Source organism: Xenopus tropicalis, chromosome 8, assembly GCF_000004195.4.
Source record: "Xenopus tropicalis strain Nigerian chromosome 8, UCB_Xtro_10.0, whole genome shotgun sequence".
Lineage (NCBI taxonomy): Eukaryota > Metazoa > Chordata > Amphibia > Anura > Pipidae > Xenopus > Xenopus tropicalis.
The window spans coordinates 101,492,054-101,512,583 of NC_030684.2; the positions used below are offsets into that span (position 1 = coordinate 101,492,054).

General features: G+C 40.4%; 1 protein-coding gene across 2 annotated transcripts in view; it reads right to left on the reverse strand.

Moving 5' to 3' along the window:
- Positions 1-20,530, reverse strand: part of rhoj (ras homolog family member J) — a 57,531-nt gene that overhangs the window by 3,976 nt on the left and 33,025 nt on the right. For both annotated transcript variants that reach the window (XM_018096826.2, XM_004917207.2), the window contains 3 exons: positions 10,569-10,627; positions 1,503-1,667; positions 209-304 (listed from right to left, as the gene is read on the reverse strand). In XM_018096826.2, the coding sequence (XP_017952315.1) occupies positions 209-304; positions 1,503-1,667; positions 10,569-10,627 (320 nt within the window). The remainder of the gene's footprint in view (positions 1-208; positions 305-1,502; positions 1,668-10,568; positions 10,628-20,530) is intronic.

The following is a 20,530-nucleotide window of genomic DNA, read 5'->3' on the forward strand; positions in this document are numbered from 1 at the left end:
TGTACAATTTCTATTCTCAGCAATTAAATGCAAATAAAGCTTTCGGAATACTAAAAGCTGCACACAATGGCATGAACCCATTTTCTGCATTATGTGCAGCTTCAGAAGATGGCAGCATAACACAACCAGGCTAACATGTCTCAGTATTTATTGCTACTCAGTTTTAGAAGCTCAGTCTTTGCCAGTGGTGAGAACTTCAAAAACCTACCATTTTTGCAAGCTTCATTCCTTGTTCCTGGGTGATTGGTTTCTCTTTCATGTGGAGAAGCCGAGCCAAAGTTATAGGGTCATCTCGTAGATCAATCTAAAAAAAAACAAAAGGTGCGTGTCTTTACCAGGGCAGCAAGTAGGATGCTCAACACTCAATATTTAAGAGACTGCTAGAGACTATAGATCTGTAATAGTGTAGTAGTGAGGGTGTGACATTACACTCCTGAATGTGAAACATCCGTGTGTGTTACAATATGTGTAAGAGACTGACAGTCTAGCAGTTTAAATACTACATGAGAAAATATAATGTAAAAAATGTAGAACCTCAATGGCCTCTTCAGCTTCATAATTTGTCACAAGCTCTCAAACATTTTCTGAACATATACCATAGATTGGTTTCTGTTTCTCTGGGTGACATGAGTTTTGACACAAAGTTCTGATAAAGTCACATAATTAAGTCTCAGTTTGAACCACCCAGTGATAGATGGTGGTTGATGTTATTGGATTCTCATTAATTATATACTCTCTACTGAGCTTTTAAGTTTTACAAACTGCTGTAGGTTACTGTTTCTATGAAGACTGTAAGTCTGAATGATAAAGCCATATAACATCTACATTATTATTGTTGTAGAAATAATTACACCAGAGCAGATGTTGAAATTGTTGCTGTAGGTTACTTCACGGTCAGAAATGCACAGTTTTATTAAAGGAACAGTAACACCAAAAAATAAAAAGAGATTTAAAGTAATAAAAATATAATGCACTGTTGCCCTGCACTGGTAAAACTGGTGTGTTTGCTACAGTAACACTACTATAATTTATATAATAAGCTGCTGTGTAGCCACGGGGGCAGCCATTCAAGCTGGAAAAAAGGAGAAAAGGCACAGGTTACATAGCAGATAACAGATGAGTTCTGTAGAATACAATAGTGTTTTATCTGTTATCTGCTATGTGCCTGTGCCTTTTCTCCTTTGAATGGCTGCCCCCATGGCTACATAGCAGCTTATTTATATAAATTATAGTAGACTTTCTGAAGTAAACACACAACTTTTACCAGTGCAGGGCAGCAGCACATTATATTTTAGTTACTTTTATATACTTTTATTTTTTGGTGTTACTGTTCCTTTAAATAAAGCCAATTCATGCCAGACAGAAAAGGCAGGCTGAATAGATACCTGCTGTAAGATACTATGTTTTTTTAAAATAATAAGCTGCATATGGTGTCAGAATAAATGTAACAGAACCTTCTTCTTTGGATCACACAACATAGATACTTCCACCATGAGCAGTACCTGTGTTCCTATGAGGACATAAGGAACATGTGGCATACATGCCCTCAGCTCTGATACCCATTCTTCATGGACATTGTGATAAGAAGCAGGATTGACCACAGAGAAACAGATTAAGAACACGTCCGTGTTGGGGTACGACAGAGGTCTAAGTTGATCGTAGTCTTCCTGCAATAGAGGCAAATACAGTTCTCTATTATTACAAGAACATACAAATACATAAAAGAGTTTAAGAGTTTAAACAAGTCACCCAGCACCACCAGTGAAAGTATGTGTAGATCAATAAAACATGATGAATATGGCTAAAAAGGCCATACTTTATATACTAAACTGACTGCACTAGCTTAAAGTTTCAGCATCTCTATAGTAGAGCTGCCATCTACTAATAATCTAAATTATTTACTATCAGCCCTATATTTTGACATTGACATTCTATATATTCAGTATATTGTGCGTCCGTCCCTAATCCGAGTAACTGAAAAAGCATAATACCAATGGCACTACTGATGCTGTGTGATCCCAATGTACATTCATTAAAGAAAACAATGCTTTAAAATTAATTTGTAAATGTAACTGCAGTCCAAGGCTTGTCTTTACTGCTAGCTTGACTACGAAAATGTAGCAGATATGAGCTATTATCAGTTGTTTAACAACCCCCAGCAACCAGTAATAGCTTGTGTAAGGCTGTGCTGAACACCTCATCTGTTTACACTGTGAGTATCTGAACTGTGTGTAAAGAATCCAGTGTAACCCAAGTTCTACCTGGGCACTGCCAGTAATGGATTTATAGGCGCTTAGAGACATATTTATCCAGATTTATAAAGAAATTGGATCATGTAAATCACATGTAGTTACATACCTCCCAACATTTTAAAAAATGCAAAGAGGGACAAAAAGAAATGCAGCGTGTAGCATGGCATTTTTTTACCACACCCATTTTTGTGACCACACCCCTTAAACACCACTTCCATTTTACAAAATTTGGCAGGTTTTGCAAATCTCAGTTCCCCCAAGAGACCTGTTTAGCTTATTAGTTACAATTGCAGGTGTTGAGTATTTTGTGCCTTTTTTTCAGTGCAGGGGATCAAAGAGAAATGAGGGACATATCAATAAGAATCCGGGACTGTGGGCTGAGCTGTTAAAATTGGGAGAGTTGGGAGCTATGGTAGTTATATGGGCGTTTAATGAGATTAAAACTGTGTCATCACTACTGCTGATTTTTAGATCACCTCATAAACCATCATTTCTTTGCTGTCTGATGGTTCAACTTTAAGTTAACTTTTAATATGTTGTATAATGCCCCTATATTAAGCAATTTTGCAACTGTTTTCATTATTAACTAATGCCTCGTTGCTAGGGTAAATGAGCCCTAGTAACTTGTTAGGTGCTGAAATACCAAGCTGGAGAGCTGCTGAACAAAAAAAGCTAAATAACTGAAAAAAAATGAAGACCAACTGCAAATTGTCGCACAATATCAATGTTTACATCCTCTTAAAAGTTCATTTGAAGGTGAACTGCCTCTTTAATGTGTTATATTAGGTCTGAGGTGGTACATATTAATAGTGTAAATGACATGTTGGTCTGGCAAACCTTAATTATTACCAGGATTAACTCCTAGTAATAGAGGATTCTTTCACCCATGGCATTAGTAAATACACCTTATTAGTTAATACACCATTTGGTTTACAGCAACTTTTAGACCTCCTTTTCTGGACTTACATATTGTACACAACTATGTAAATATACCTGTTAGTGTGCCAAGAAAAAGCAGTACATAGAAATGACCAGTTCCCCAATCTGCTGCAAATAGGGGTATATCTGTAAGTCATGTCTATGAAGATTTTCATTCATCCAGGTCATGGTATATCTAGTATAAATAAATTTGAAGCAACTGGACTTGTTTAGTAATCATTGAAGACGTTTCACTACTCATCCGAGCAGCTTCTTCAGTTCAACTGACTGGTATGGGAAGTCCTCAGCATATATACTCTTCCACTAATCCAATCACAATGGCACTATGTAACTCTTCAGAAAGATGACATCTGAAACTCACAGAGGTGTGAATGCTGTGGAGTTACTTTGAAAGGATTACCCAAGTATCATGCAACTCTTCAAACAGGTGTTACTTGTTAGAGTTGCATGAATGGATGTGTGAAGAGTTCTGAAACTGCCGGGGTACAGATGTTAGAACAGCATTGTATGTAGCAGACAGATGGTGTCGAAGTCCCCCGCCTCTGTTAAGGGATGGTTTCTCCACTTTGACATGAATGGCCTCTTTTACACCTCTTTCAAACCAGCGGTCTTCTTTGTCCAAAATTTGGACATTGCTATTTTCAAAGGAGTGTTCCTTGTCTTTTAGGTGTAGAAAGACAGCAGAGTCCTGGCCTGTAGTGTTCGCCCTCCTATGCTGAGCCATTCGCTTAGAGAGCAGTTGCTTTGTCTCACCAATGTAAAGGTCTGTGCACTCCTCGCTACACTGGACTGCGTATACAACATTGCTTTGTTTTTTTCCTTTGGTGTTGGATCCTTTGGGTACAAGTAACGCCTGTTTGAAGAGTTGCATGATACTTGGGTAATCCTTTCAAAGTAACTCCACAGCATTCACACCTCTGTGAGTTTCAGATGTCACCTTTCTGAAGAGTTACATAGTGCCATTGTGATTGGATTAGTGGAAGAGTATATATGCTGAGGACTTCCCATACCAGTCAGTTGAACTGAAGAAGCTGCTCGGATGAGTAGTGAAACGTCTTCAATGATAACTAAACAAGTCCAGTTGCTTCAAATTTATTTATACTAGATATCTGTAAGTCATCCTACTTCATCAAATTGCCATTCAAAAAATCATTGTTATTGAGCTTCATCCAATTAAACCTCCAAGGCTAATGCCACATGTAGCGCCTGCACCCGAATGCATTGAATATGTTTGGATGCAGGCACATGTAGCCTATATCCACCAAAAAATGCAAGGCTTTTCTTTTACTGCGAATATCGGCTACATGTGTCTGCCCCTGAGTGTATGTAATGCTATCGGGTGCACAAGTAGGAGCATTTTTAAGCATATGGAGCGAATTTGGCTTTTGGCTTGCTGAAAATACGCTATGTACATTACGTGTGGCATTAGCCTAATTCTTGGACTCCTAGATGAATTTAGAAAGTGGATTATCAAGCACAGTACACTTAAGCATTATTTATAGTTATGCCAGTAGGTGGCAGCAAATAGACAGAAATTTCTGGTTTTCCTTCAGTTTTAAGTTTTGTTTACTAGCATCACTGGCATTGTTGCAAAATTGTAGGATATGTCCTACAAATCACCACAAAGAAAGGGGGGCTCAGATGTGCTGCCCTCAGCTGGGGAGAAGATATCACTATTTTTTGAAAAGCAGGCACTCAGTGTGCAAATCTTCAGGCAGAATTCTTTATTAAAAATACTTTTATTGGAGTACCATAATTGCCTTACGTATTTCGTGTTCACAGACACTTAATCATAGGCTATCATTGACATCATTGTTTGTAAACAGATGATTCACAATGTAGAATTCTGGAGCCCTTTAGGCATGTGCTTGTTGACTTGTGTTGGTCTGAATCTGCCAACTTCTTATAGTGAAACTGACAAACCCAGACGTCGGCATAAACTGGACTTGTTGGCTTTTTTTGCATCACTCACATCACTGGATATAGGGGACATGATTGCTCTGAGATGATTTAGCTGTGTCTCACTTTGGATACTATCACCTAGAGCAATAGCTTAGCTAATATGTAAGCTCTCAGTCTATGCAGCAATGGGGCTACTAGCCAGGCACCACTCACTACTAGCCAGGCACCCACTCACTACTAGCCAGGTACCCACTCACTACTAGCCAGGCACCCACTCACTACTAGCCAGGCACCCACTCACTACTAGCCAGGCACCCACTCACTACTAGCTAGGCACCCACTCACTACTAGCCAGGCACCCACTCACTACTAGCCAGGCACCCACTCACTACTAGCTAGGCACCCACTCACTACTAGCCAGGCACCCACTCACTACTAGCCAGGCACCCACTCACTACTAGCCAGGTACCCACTCACCAATGCGGACCAAAAGCCAAGAGCCATAACATTGGACTCTGGATCCTTATTTATCAGTTAATCCAGTACCGATACCATTTAAATCTTACACAAAGGTAAGCCATCAAAGCAGCCAGACAAGTGGGGGGCCACACACAGTTGGACAGCACTGGCTTAGAGAATAGTATTTCTGTCCTCTAAAGGCTGCTTTAGAGGACAGATGCAGTTCCCTTAAAGGACAACGAAAGGTTAATAAACATTAGTGGCTGAAAAGAAAGGCATTCTGTATAAAACCTGCTGTGCAGAGTGGATCCTGTGTCCCTTCTTTCTTTGAGATGTAAACGCACTGCTTGTACAACCAAAGTCACAGGGCTGGGTAATGTAGTCAAAATCTCGCATATTCCCACACCGCTGCCGCTGGCACAGGAGAGTCGCATTCCAGCGGTATCACTGCTACTGCGCATGCTTTATTTGAATACCCCTTTCCTTTTCTTTGCAGCCGCGTCACCCTGATTACAGTTAGCCCGCCCCCCAGCCAATAGGAATCAAAGCATCTTGTTGCTATGACAACGCTCGATTCCTTTACATTTACACGGAGCTGCGGGCAGAATTTGCGCATGCGTACTATCGAGCTGTGAGCGAACAGGAGAAGCAATACCTCTTTCAACATGGCGACGCCGATGGGTTAAACGAGCTGAAACTTTGAAATTTGAATAACTACTTAGATCTTCTCTTTGGTGAGCCCTAACTATAGCGATCTACCTTTACTCAAAGAGAACTAATAAGTGGTATAGCCTGTTAATTTTGACTTTCATTTTCCTTTAAGGAGGGGGTAGAAGTTATTTTATTTTGGGTTTCTAAGTCCAGCTTATTTTGCAAATCTAGAGTATTTTGATTGGATTGTTTAAGTTTATGAGACACTGTAGCTATAACGTGTCCTCTCAAAACAACTTTATGTGCTTCCCAAAGGCTGATGATGAGACGTTACGCTAGATTCATTTTCATTAAAATATTGGAGGAGATGATCATATAGGGTCTCCTGTATTTGGGGTATTTTCAAGAATGAATCATTAATCCTCCATTTTTATGCAGTTGGTTTGTCGTATAAATCTCGTAGGGACAAAGATGGAGGGGAATGATCTGACTGTGGGGTTGTATGAATTTTAAATACTAGAGCTTTTGGTTATAATGTTTGTAGAATCCAGATATGATCAATTCTAGAATAAGTATTATGGTGATAAGAGTAAAAATAGAACATTGTATTTGTACTTGGATAGAGAACTGGCTGAAGGATAGATTACAAAGAGTGGTGGTAAATGGAACATTTTCTAATTGGACCAGTGTGGTTAGTGGAGTACCGCAGGGGTCAGTCCTTTGTCCTTTGCTTTTTAACTTGTTTATTAATGACCTGGAGGTGGGCATAGACAGTACTGTTTCTATTTTTGCTGATGACACTAAATTGTGCAAAACTTTCCAAAAGTTCCATGCAGGATGCTGCCACTTTGCAGAGCGATTTGACAAAATTGGAAAACTGGGCAGCAAACTGGAAAATGAGGTTCAGTGTGAACAAGGGCAAAGTTATGCATTTTGGTAGAAATAATTTAAACGCGAACTATCTACTAAATGGTAGTTTGTTGGGGGTATCCTTAATGGAGAAGGATCTTTTTGTAGATAACAAGTTGTCTAATTCCAGGCAGTGCCATTCTGTGGCTACTAAAGCAAATAAAGTGTTGTCTTGTATAAAAAAAGGGCATTGACTCAAGGGATGAAAACATAATTTTGCCTCTTTATAGGTCTCTGGTAAGGCCTCACCTTGAGTATGCGGTGCAGTAACAACTTGTTCAGTAAACACTGGGGCAAACTATAAAATGTGTATTCCCTCCTCTACTGGTTGCTAAATACCAAAAGCATACAGTATTAAATTCATGCAAAGTGAAAACTGCGAAAGAAAATGCTCATGGCACCCACACAGACTGCTGGATTTTTATAGCGAAATAAGTACAAACTTAAAGCAATGCCTTGATAATAATAACCTTGCAATGCCCTCTCCCAGATAGGCTCTTACAACATGCACTAGTGGGCAGATTTATCAAACTTTGAGATTAGAGCTCACTACAGAAAAACACGCACTTTTTATTCATTCCTATTGGATTTTTAGAAGCATTTTTATAAAATAATGAACTATAACTTTTATCCATTGATAAATACACTTTTAAATATTCCATAAGAATGAATAGAAAGTGGGTTTTTTTCTGCGGTGAGCCCCCTATTGTGCCCCACTCATGCACACATCCTACGGGGCTGTAAGCAGCCAACTCTCCCTTACATACTGATCGGCCTGCAAATGGAGGAGACAGTGAAAATGCCAATTAAAAGTGTATGAAAAGCAAGTCAGAAATCCTTGGAAACCTCATGTCTCAGACAACTTTTCTTTAATTAAACACACTTCCTTTCTGCTTTAGCTACCGGTAATACTTTTCTCTTTAACTGTCAATTAAAAAAAGGAAAATAGGCGTTAGCCCTTCATTATGTCTTGTGCCTTTCTGGTTCATCATATCCATCCTATTGAGGGTCCCTTGTTTCGCCTCCCCATCCTCTATCTAAAGAAATTCCTACGCAATATAACCCATTTTCACTTCTCCAAAATTCTCTCTGCACATCATAATCATCATAACTCATTCAATCAATCAATCATAAATGACTGAATCAATTAACCTACAGATTATACCATAAATCAGGGCAAACACCCTTTATTACCATATATAAACACAGCCTAAACCAAAGCACCACCGTAATAAAACTGACCCTACATTGTATACAGTTATGGCATAAAGATGAAGCTGAGTGGGGCTGGTTGACCTCAGTTCTAATAGTATTAAATATCTGATTTTTCTGGACAACAGGTAATGTGATTGTTCACCTTTAAATTAACTTTTAGTGTGTTGTAGAGAGTGCTACTCTGAAATAAATATTGCAGTTGGCCTTAATTTTTTGTTATTTGTGTCTTTTTAAAATTATTTAATTTGCCAACTCTCCAGTTTGAAATTTTATCAGCTATATGGTTGCTAGGGTCCAAATTACCTTAGCAACTAGGCAGTGCTTCTAATGAAAACCTGGAATATTAATAGGAGTGGGTCTGAATAGAAATATAAAAAGTAACAATAATAGTGAAATTGTAGCCTCAAAGAGCAATAGATTTTTGGCTGCTGGTGTCAGTGACCCCCTTTTGAATGCTGGAAAGATGAAGAGGAAAGCAAGTAATTCAAAAATGCTAAAAAATAAAAAACGAGGACCAATTGAAAAGTTGCTAAGAACTAGCCATTCTATAACACATTAAAAGTTTACCAACCCTTTAAAATGTAGTGCATTTTGCAAGAATTTTTAAATGTATTTAATAATGTCCATAGAACTGCATGCTTTTTGTAAATAGTACAGTAAATTTCCTTTGTTTTAAAAACTGAGTGGAATGAAGCAGCCGTGGGAAGTCCCGAGGTTCATTTTCTCTTGCTGTAACATTGCTCAGCACTCAGCCTTCCCCGACTAACATATTTTATGAAGATATCCCAGACTCTTTCTTATTTAACACTATGCTAAGTTGTAGTAGCATGAGTACTGATCATTAAACACATCTGCCCTTCCTTCCAAATGGGAAAATGCTAATATAAAGGTTGTTTTTTGGCTTCTGTATGCTTATTGTGCAAAAATGTGAGTTCTGAGAGCTGACACCATCTTTTTCTATAAATGAGGATGTTAATGCAGCAATAAACACGCCATAGGGCTGAAGCATCGGCGCCAGGGTGTAAGTAAAATTAGTCTCAGGAAGAATATCATTGCTATTTAATCCATCCTGAATCAGTTACACTAATGACCTTGCACACTTACAGGGATGCTGCCATTGCAGTCGTTGTCCCTGCTCTGCTTTATGTCCTTGTACATTCCGTGAGTATGAGACTGAGAAACCACGTGGCAGGTAGGGTATAGCTACAGTCCAGAAGGGCATGGGTTGCTATTGTATGAAAAGGGCCTCTGGCAGAACATTTTTGGTGTAAATACATTTCATAGAAGAGGTAGAAAATGGGTTGCACAAGAGGGAGACTATCCATGGAACATAAGCAATTCTGATAAAATATTTGGATGGCTACCACTTGGCCAATATTTTACTGTCCCAGCTCAAATGAAATATACTTGGCATGGTGGCAACCCTAAATTGAACAGGGTGCAATTCCAGTACAAATATATATTTTCATAGCTGATCTTTACACTGAAAAGAATGTGGCATTTAAAATTCTGCTTTTTCCATTGCAGTAAAAGACTGTGGATTGAATTAGTGCTAAAGCTGCTATTTAATTTGTATTTAAGGTGTTTTGACTGCTGCTGCCCTCTGGCTATGAACGATGGTCAAAATGACCCTATCAGCCTGTCATGGTTATAAACAGTACTGAGTGCCCCACTTAATGCACGCGGAGCAGTGACATGTGCACATCCACGCAAAAATGATCGAGCTTTTGAATGGCACAAGGAACAAGCAAATGTGTAGGATCTTGGGATCAATGGAGAAAGAGGCCCCACCAATTCCAAAAGATTTTCATATCGCTATATATGACCCTGTTGGATGCTTCATTGAGGGTGAGAAGGTTTTTGCTAGTTGGTGTTTCATATGTTGACAGCAATCTTTCAGAAAAGCTAGAACAGTATATCATGATATAAAGGTGTTCTGTACATATATACACAAGTATACTTGTTGGTATTTCAAGGTTTTGGGGGTGAAAAATTGCATGTATTATCTAAGGCTCCATTGAACACAATTGTCCAGGTGAAGCTTTGTTTAGGGTAATAGATACAAAATGGTTAAACACAGCAGAGCTGACAGCAAAAAATAAATTATATATAAATGCTAATAAATAATTTATATGCTTTGTGTTACTGTTGCTTGAAGTCAAACAAGTGATTTATTATTGTGACATTATTTAATGCATTACTGTTTCTTTAAATCCAATAATAAATGTGGAGACACCCTACCTGTCCTGCAGTGTCATAGAGTCCCAGGAGATATTGCTTCCCTCCAACGGTTATTGTTACTGAAATGCAGAGAAGAATACATGAACATCAGGAGCTGTTAGAGTGGAGGTTAATGCTCATCCATCATTATGTTAGACTTTTAAGACCCCGCCAGTCTGTGCTGCAGTATATTACTTCGGATGGTGACAGTTAAACCAAACTGACAGATATCATCTTTAACCAAAGACATTATAGGCCACACTTACGACAGATGGTCCTAGTCAGTTTTTACAGTGACTGGAATATAGATTGTGTCGGTTTGTCATTTAACACACTCCTGAGACACCATGTCTGCTTTGTACACATCAACTTGAGTACAAAACAGAAAACTCATTAGTCTACTGAATTATAAAACAAATGCCAAACTGCCCATCAGAATGGGCAAGGTAAGGAAAAAAACATTTATGTACGAATAGTGTCCCCTTCTAAACAGGATAACAATAGAATGAATTCCTCTCTTAAGGTGGCCATACACGCACCGATAATATCGTACGAAACCTCGTTTCATACGATATTCGGTGCGTGTATGGTATGTCGGCGAGTCGACCGATATCGCAGGAAGCTGCTGATATCGGCCGACTCGCCGATCAGACCAGTTGGAAAATTTTGATCGGGCGCCATAGAAGGCGCCTGATCAAAATCTCACTTCAGAGCTGAATCGGCAGAAGGAGGTAGAAATCCTATTGTTTCTACCTCCTTACCTGCCGATTCAGCCCTGAATGGTGTGTGGCACATCTGACGATGTTTCGTGCGACCGATTTAGGGTGTTCCTTATCAGCTTCAGCCCCATACTAATAATCAGTTTCCCTTACTGACTTTACTTTCTCTAAGGGAGTATCCATTGAATAAATGATGTGGTAGAAAAATATGTGTGCCCTTCTAGCTCCTATCAAACTAAAGACTTATAGCCCTGACCAAGGTAGGTCTCTATAAAAATTGCTTAAAGCAGCTCATATGTATAACACTGCTTAATCTAAATAAATCAATTTCATAAAAATATAATTTTTTGTAGTATGTGCCATTGTATAATCCTAAATCAAAAATTGCCATTTTAAATGGGAACTCAACCCAAACACAGCTTTAGCTTTTTTGAAAAATAAACATAATTTCAAACAACTTTGCAATATATATCAATTAAAAAATATTCAGCCTTTTCATGATTTTTAATGTAAAAATATGGTTTGGAACAGTTCCCTAAGCCTGGCCCCCTGTTCTCCTGCTGATCTAGCTGATTACTTTAAGACTTAAATAAAACTTAACAGTAATTAGTCAGTCAATTTAGGGGTCAGGACTCAATGACAATTTTTTAGCTAGTATATGTTGCTTTGGCAGATGGAGCAAAGGAATACAGAGGAGCCAAGGAAAGTGGGCACTATACTCATACTGAGGTGGGCACTATACTCATACGGAGGTGGGTACTATACTCATGCGGAGGTGGGTACTATACTCATGCGGAGGTGGGTACTATACTCATGCGGAGGTAGGTACTATACTCATGCGGAGGTGGGCAATATACTCATGCGGAGGTGGGCACTATACTCATACTGAGGTGGGCACTATACTCATATAGAGGTGGGCACTATACTCATGCGGAGGTGGGTACTATACTCATGCGAAGGTGGGTACTATACTCATGTGGAGGTGGGTACTATACTCATGCGGAGGTGGGTACTATACTCATGCGGAGGTGGGTACTATACTCATGCGGAGGTGGGTACTATACTCATGCAGAGGTGGGTACTACACTCATGCGGAGGTGGGTACTACACTCATGCGGAGGTGGGTACTATACTCATGCAGAGCTGGGTACTATACTCATACTCTGTGCTCTCTCTGAATATTACATGCAGCATAGATTAAAACACATCTGGAATTTGTAAAGCAACTGATATAAAGTAAGAATGAGTTCCATATTCATCTTTTGATTGTTTGGACAAGAACTTCGGAGCTCATATTTATTATGTTAAATAGACCATCTCCTGTAAAGATCATATTTCTTTCAGCATGACAGGTGTACTTTCAACTTTGCATCATTCAGGATCTCACATTGTGGAAACAATGGAAATACAAATACTACATACTTCAAAGTTTATAAAAATCCTTAAAGATAGAACGGCTTGTTTAACACTGCCCCAGGCGCGTTCCAGACCACTATCATAAGTAAAATTGCTCTCTTTTGGGGCCATGCACGTAGCAGTTGCAGCGCTGTCAACCTGACTCAGGGCAAATGCGGCACACACGCTTCCCGAAGTGACGTGCATAATTGCAGCTGAAGCCCCAAAATTGCCCATATAGGTGCAAATGCATCAAACATAGTCATTGAATGGTTACTGCTCATTCATGTCTGAAATTCACTGCAGGACATCGTGAGACTTGAGAAAGATTGGAAAGGGGGACAGGAGAACGGGGGAGAGTCTTCAAAATTGGGTAACTTATGAAGAAATGGGGGGGTTGACACCATGGCAGTGCTTTGCACTCCTTTGCTCTCCTGTCCTTGCAGGTCCTGGCACTTGTTAATCTGAGCATCTGAATATTAGGTGGGGTTGTATATGCCACTCACAGCCCACTCTCTCTGAATGTAGTGCTGTCAAATGAAGAGCAAGGTACAACTCTTTACTATCTAGTTGCTGTTGTAGGTTCAACCTACAAACAAAGGGGCACATAAAACTCCAGGAAGTGCCTAAGAATGAAGGCCACTCACATTACACATGTCAAGACAGCAATCTCCCTCATACAGGGCGCAAGCAAAGGGTCACAAGTTAAGTATGTGTTTCCAGCAAGTACTGGCAGGATGGCCTGTTGGGTTAAATAATACAGTAGTTACCAATAACATAAGCAGTAGTGGCTTCCAGAAGTGTCTGGTGGTTGGATTGACTCCAGGAGTATGTTGCAATAGAGACCCTAAACTTTATCAAAAATGTAATGAATAAAAAGATTAGCACAATATGCAAGGGAACCCCTGCCACAGCGGTCCAGCAGAGGTATGTCTCCCACATCTCACTTACCTACTAGCTGAAATAGAAGGAAATGGGGACACACCACCAACTCAGATATCTGCACCATTTATAAAAGAGCCTACATTAACTGAGGTTCTCAATGCTATTACAACAAACCACACTACCATAGTGGGGAAAATAGATGAACTAAAAACTGACTTTGCAATATTAAAACATGATGTGCAAAAACTCAGAGAAAGAACAGGGGAAGCAGAAAGGAGAATTAGTGACCTGGAAGACACCACAGCGCCTCTTACTGGCAAACTCACTACAACAGAGAAACAAATAGCCATGCTAGAGACTAAAGCTGATGATCTAGAAAATAGGCTACGCCGTAACAACATCCGCATACTGGGGCTGCCAGAAAGAATTGAAGGCAATGCCACAGAGAAATTCATAGAGCAATGGCTAATAAGGATGTTTGGTCAGGCAGCCTTTTCACCCACATTCATAGTCGAGAGGGCGCACAGAGTCCCAGGCAGACCACCTCCACCAGGCGCACCCCCAAGACCTCTGATAGCACGTCTCCTCAATTATAGAGATAGAGACACTGCACTAGCGGAGGCAAGGAAAGCAGGAGATCTCATGTATGAAAACCAAAGGATATCAATATACCCTGATTTTTCATCTGAAATACGGAAACAGAGAGCCAAATATACAGAAGCAAAGAAACAGCTGAGGTTGAAACAAATCCCATATGCTATGCTATTCCCTGCACGACTGAGAGTCACTGACAAAGGCAAAACACACTTTTTCACCTCTCCAGAGGACACAATAAGATGGCTGGAGGAAAGACCCCACGACTCACCGAGACGGGAATAACTAATCTTAAACTCGCCAACACTTTTCAAGGACTACAAAGACCCTGTTCATCACAACAGATTCAAGAATGAAACAAGACAGTTGGACCTAATGTACCTACACCTCAACAAGCTGTTGTTACCTAAAGCTCAACCAACCTGCACTTCAAGGAACTACAAAGTCTTGCACAACACTAAAGACCCTAAACCACAGCCAAGAGGCTCAGATGCAGGGACCACACAACTCACAAAAACCGGAACAATACACCTTTACTCTCCCTGCCTCTCCGAAGGATTACAAAACCCTCCACAATCCTACGGACCTAAAGAGCATAACTAACCACGACTAGACTCAGATACTCACAACCTCAACAGGATGGTAACAACTAACCTATAACCTATCTGTCTACATGTAAAGGACTACAAAGAACTCACAAGTACTCTGAACCTGACCTCGACCAAGAACTCTGGATCAAAGCTACATAAACGCATAAGCGCTGGAACAGCCTCTAACTCAACCGCCTCAGGGAAAGACAAGACCTCTGGATTAACCACCAAATCCCCTTACAGCAACGGGCGGTAAGGTAACTATACTCTCCCCCCCCCTCCGGAAGTCGGAGGAGCCAGGAGGAGTACACAGCGGTTAGTCCGGGACTGGGCTCAATGCCGACACTAACCCCCAATAAGTTCACAAGGTTTTTTTTAAGTTATGGGAGTAAACTCACTCTAATGCTGTTTGTAGGGTGGGTGGGGAGGGCACGGGAAGGGACTGAAATGTTATGTTTAAATATGTTAAGTTTTGATGGTGCACACAGTAACACAAATACACACAAAGAAAGAAGGGAGGACAATACAACCCCTTACAACAGAAACTATTGTCACACAAAGAACATAAATACAAAATATAGTCTAATATGGCGACTACTAAAGTAATGTCGTGGAATGTTAGGGGTCTAGGAAGCGCAATAAAAAGAAGGTTGGTTCTAGACTTTATTCGAAGAAACAAACCACAAATTATAATGCTACAGGAAACACACCTAGTGGGCAGTAAATTCTTAGCATTAAAAAGACCCTGGATTGGATCAATGCACCACTCTTTGTACTCAAGCTACTCTAGAGGGGTATCTATCCTAATCTGCAAAACCTGTCCCTTTGTAGTAGAAACTGTTATCTCCGACAGAAACGGTAAATATGTGGTGGTACATGGTACATTACAAGGGAAAAAATTAACTCTGGCAAACATATATATCCCACCCCCATTTGCAGAGGAACCCTTGAGAGAAGTCCTGAATAAAATCCTGACCCTCCCAATGGCACCCCTACTACTAATGGGTGACTTCAACGCGGTGATGGATGCAACACTAGATAAACTGAACCCCCCAAGAATTAGCACTCCAGCATTTAACAGATGGATCTCTGGCTTCCAACTAACAGACCTCTGGAGAGTCCGCAACCCAGGAGCCAGGCAATACACTTGCTACTCACCCGGTTCCAACAATATGTCCAGAATTGACCTAGCCTTAGGCTGTGAGGAAATGAACAAAAGAACACAAAAAGTAGAAATACTTACCAGAGGTATTTCAGATCATTCCCCTATCACAATTAGTATACTCACTTCCCCAACCTTAGCAGACAGAATCTGGAGACTTAGTCCTTACTGGGCAACCCATGCGCAACTGAACGAGACTATTCATAATAGCATAGAAACATTCACAGAAACTAACAGAGAAGAGGTACCCCCAGATGTTACTTGGGACGCTTTCAAAGCTTACATTAGAGGTGTCTTCATCAGTAACATTAAGGCAATAGAAACTAATCTAAGGGCGGAAATACTACTGAAAACTCAAAGAGTACAGGAAACCGAAGCAAAATATATTGCACACCCAAATATGCAGAACCAGCAGGAATGGCAGGATACCCAAAGGGCTCTTACCCTTGCGCAAATTGAACTCACTAAGAAGCATATGCTATACCAAAAAGCAGGGGTCTTTGAGCAGGGTGATAAAAACGGGAAACTACTAGCACTCCTCTCTAGGGACAGCTCCACAACCATGCTCATCCCAGCAGTAAAACTAAGCAATGGTACAATAACTTCTTCTCCGGAAGAAGTGAACACTAGATTTGCAGAATTCTATACAGATCTATATACCTCTAAATTACAGGTATCATCTAACGAGATACAAGACTATCTAAAAGACACTGAAATCCCCAAGTTAGACCTACAAACTTCTCATTACTTAGACACGGACATCACAATAACTGAAATAGAAATGGCCATAGGTGCCTCCCCAAGTGGGAAAACCCCAGGTACGGATGGTATACCGATGGAGTGGTACAAGCAGCACACCAAATTAATTGCACCCCTACTGGTGAAACTATATAATGGAGTAAAGGAAGGAAAACCTTTACCAAATTCAATGAAAGAAACCCTTATTGTACTGATCCTGAAACCAGGCAAGGACCCCCTCGAATGCTCTTCCTATAGGCCAATCTCGCTCATCAATGCAGATGCAAAAATCTTAGCAAAGGTACTAGCAACTAGAATAGCACAACATCTATCTAAAGTAATATCCCCTGATCAAACAGGCTTTATGCCCGGCCGCATGACTGATACCAACATAAGGAGGCTTTTTACAAACATAACAATCACACACGATAACCCAGGTACCAGGCTAGTAGCTTCGCTAGACAATATGAAGGCCTTTGACTCTGTAGAGTGGGAGTACCTGTGGGCTACCATGAAAAGAGTGGGAATACACCCCACATATATTAACTGGGTTAAAGCGCTATACCACCTCCCAACGGCCAAAGTAAGAACTAACACTAAAATATCAGCACCCCTCGCCATAAGCAGAGGCACTAGACAGGGTTGCCCCCTCTCTCCACTTTTATTCGCACTAGCCATGGAGCCCATGGCCTGTCGTATAAAAACCCAAAAAGACATAGAAGGACTAAAACTTGGCCCCAACAAAGAAATCATCTCAATGTATGCAGACGACACCCTAATCTATCTGCCCAACCCAGATCAAGCACTAACACTGGTACTAAACACAATCAACACCCACACTAATTACTCAGGCCTCAAAATTAACTGGGACAAGTCGGTCCTATTCCCAATAGACCCCCGACCACAACAGGCTCCCAACCAGACTCATGGCTTACAATGGGTTGAGTCCTTTAAATATCTGGGAATCTGGGTGCAGGCTAACCTAAATAAATTTGTAGAGCTCAATATACACCCAATCCTTAAGCTGATAGAGGCCAAAATTGAAATATGGGCAAATCTCCCCTTAACACTCATAGGACGTATAAACCTATTTAAAATGGTCATACTCCCAAAATTGATGTACATTTTTAGACAAGCCCCAACCCTGATCAGTGGATCTACCTTTGCTAAACTTAAATCACTAGTAACTACTCTGTACTGGAACCGCTGCCCCCCAAGAATTGCCCTAACCACACTGCAGCTCCCAACAAGTCAGGGAGGGTTGGCAGCCCCCAACCTACACCTATACTACTTGGCGGCACAACTCGCTGTAGCAAGAAACTGGACTGCTCCCACCCTAACTAATGCAGCAACTATACTAGAAGCCCAGGTGATAGGTTCACTGGAGGAACTAAAAAACCTACTGTACAGGGGAACAAAGTATACAAAAAAGGCCTCCCCATTAATGAAGGCGACAATAAGGGCCTGGCAAGCAACCAATAGACTCCACCCTAAACCTCAAAAACACTACTCGGAACATACTCCGCTGTGGTGCAATCCCCATCTAAAACATTTTAGATCAATACCAGATCCACAACTATGGGCTCAACACAACATTAAGTACCTGTCAGATATCATGGAGAATGGGATATTACTTCCTTACCCGGAACTTAAACAAAAACATACACTCCCCAATAGGATGCTCTTCAGGTACTTACAACTAAGGCATGCTGCAGAAACTCAATTTGGGCATTTGCCAATTGAAACAACCCCAACCCACATAGAAACAATGATATACAGTGAAACTTTAAAGAAACCTCTCTCAAGCTTTTATGCACAGCTTATACAAGTAGGAAGTGTATCTCTGAATAGACTGTACACAAAATGGCAAGCAGATATTCCTCATCTTACTCAAGAGCACTGGGTAGATATCTTAGACTCAGCGTTTGAAGGAACTATTAGTAGCAAAGACAAGATGACGCAATTGAACTATTTACACAGAACCTACCTCACTCCACACAGACTACACGGCATGAATGCCAACATATCACAGAATTGCCCAAGATGTCAATACACGCCTGCAAATTTTATACATATGGTATGGGAATGCCCCATAATTAAAACCTACTGGAGTGAGGTTATACAGCAGATAAAAGAAAAAACTGATATAGCACTCCCAATGGATCCTATAACTATACTCCTTAACCAACTTGGGGAAATAACTCCAAGAAGGGCACAAAACACACTTCTATCCATACTGTGTATGTACGCCAAAAAAGCAATAGCAATCCACTGGAAGTCTAGAGGTGGACCATCACCACACTCTTGGGAACAACTGATAGAGAAGGCAATTCCGCTCTACAAACTCACCTATATGAGAAGAGGCTGCCCAGATAAATTTTACAAAGTATGGGAACCCTGGATAGAAGTAGACCCAATCGCCGACTAGACCCTAGCACGACAAATGCATAGAATTGGATGATATATACTTATTATACCTGTGAAACTCCTCCTAAATAGACTAGGTACGAACACATGAGAGAGAAAAACTCAGAAATAGAGGGAAAAACTGACACCATCATTGTTAATTTGTTAATTCGATTTATTTAAATTTTTTATTATTTCTTATATTTTCTTTATTTCAATGTAAAACTGGGCAATGCAATGTAACTACATGTTTACAAATGTACAAACTTTCCTTTCTGTGATGCTCAATAAAAGAATTGTTAAAAAAAAAAAAAAAAAATGTAATGAATGAGCCTCTGGATTTATATGTGAGCTTAAATAGAGGGACCACATTGTTAACAATCTGAATTCAGGGTCTAGTCCACTGCCTTAACCTGAACATGGGACATTTAGGGGCTGATTTATCAAAGTCTGAATTTTGGACTTCAAAAGAGTGGGAAAAAAAAAAAATCGAACTTTTTATATCTGAAAGATCGTAAAAGGCGCAAAAAACTTTCTGAACCTTTCCTTTGAACCTTCAGTGCATGTTTTTGGAAGCCTCCCATAGGACTCAATGACACTCTGCAGCTCCAACCTGGCCCAAGGAAAGTCACAATACCGAAGCTTGAATGAATAATGAAAATTTTGTACTCGCTGCTACAATACGATTGCACAGTTCTAAAAGTTAGAAAAATACTAATTTTTAGTATTCTGACTCAATTGATAAATGGACCCTTAATGTGTAAAGTAAGGAGACATTTTGGATAAACGAGTAAATTCTATAAGATTTTGAAATTCTTAGGGCTGCTTGGAAAGCAGTGTGCAAAGTATAAAAAAGGGCTATAATTGAATCATTGTGCAAATAGCTGCAGGCCTTTGCACTCCATTACAAAGTGCTGAAACCTGCGGACCGTGCTTAGAATTGAGTGTGGCCTGCATTAAGCCGTGCTCAATTCTAAAGGGGCAGGTGGAGACATGCAGGCGCCCCCTGCCCACACCCCCATCCACCCATAACTTATGCATCATTCACACAAGCAAATTAAAGAGCAATAGCAGGAGCAGCCCACATCAGAGCCCTGTACCTACCACCTGCCTGACAGGGCTGGGCTGTGTTTGCAGACACTACTCTCTGCATGGAGCACCAGATTTTTAATCCCATTTTAAAAGGGCAGAGCTCCCAGTTAGTTGGACTGCAAGTTTTTTACTCTACTGAGGCAAATGATGCTTATATACCTTTTATATCTTTTATCTGAGAAAAAGGGCAGCGTCTACTACCACCTGACTGATTCCCCCATGTCTGCTTTTGTTACTGATAACTCCAGTGTGAGGTATGATTTTCTTAGTCCATACCCTGGTATTGTTCTTAGTGCAATACCAAGTGTCCACCCCAGACTAATGGCAGAATGCAGTGGAAACTGTAATTTACAAAAAAGATTAATCCCTCTTCATTATAATCTCATTTGTGTGTGCTGCCTG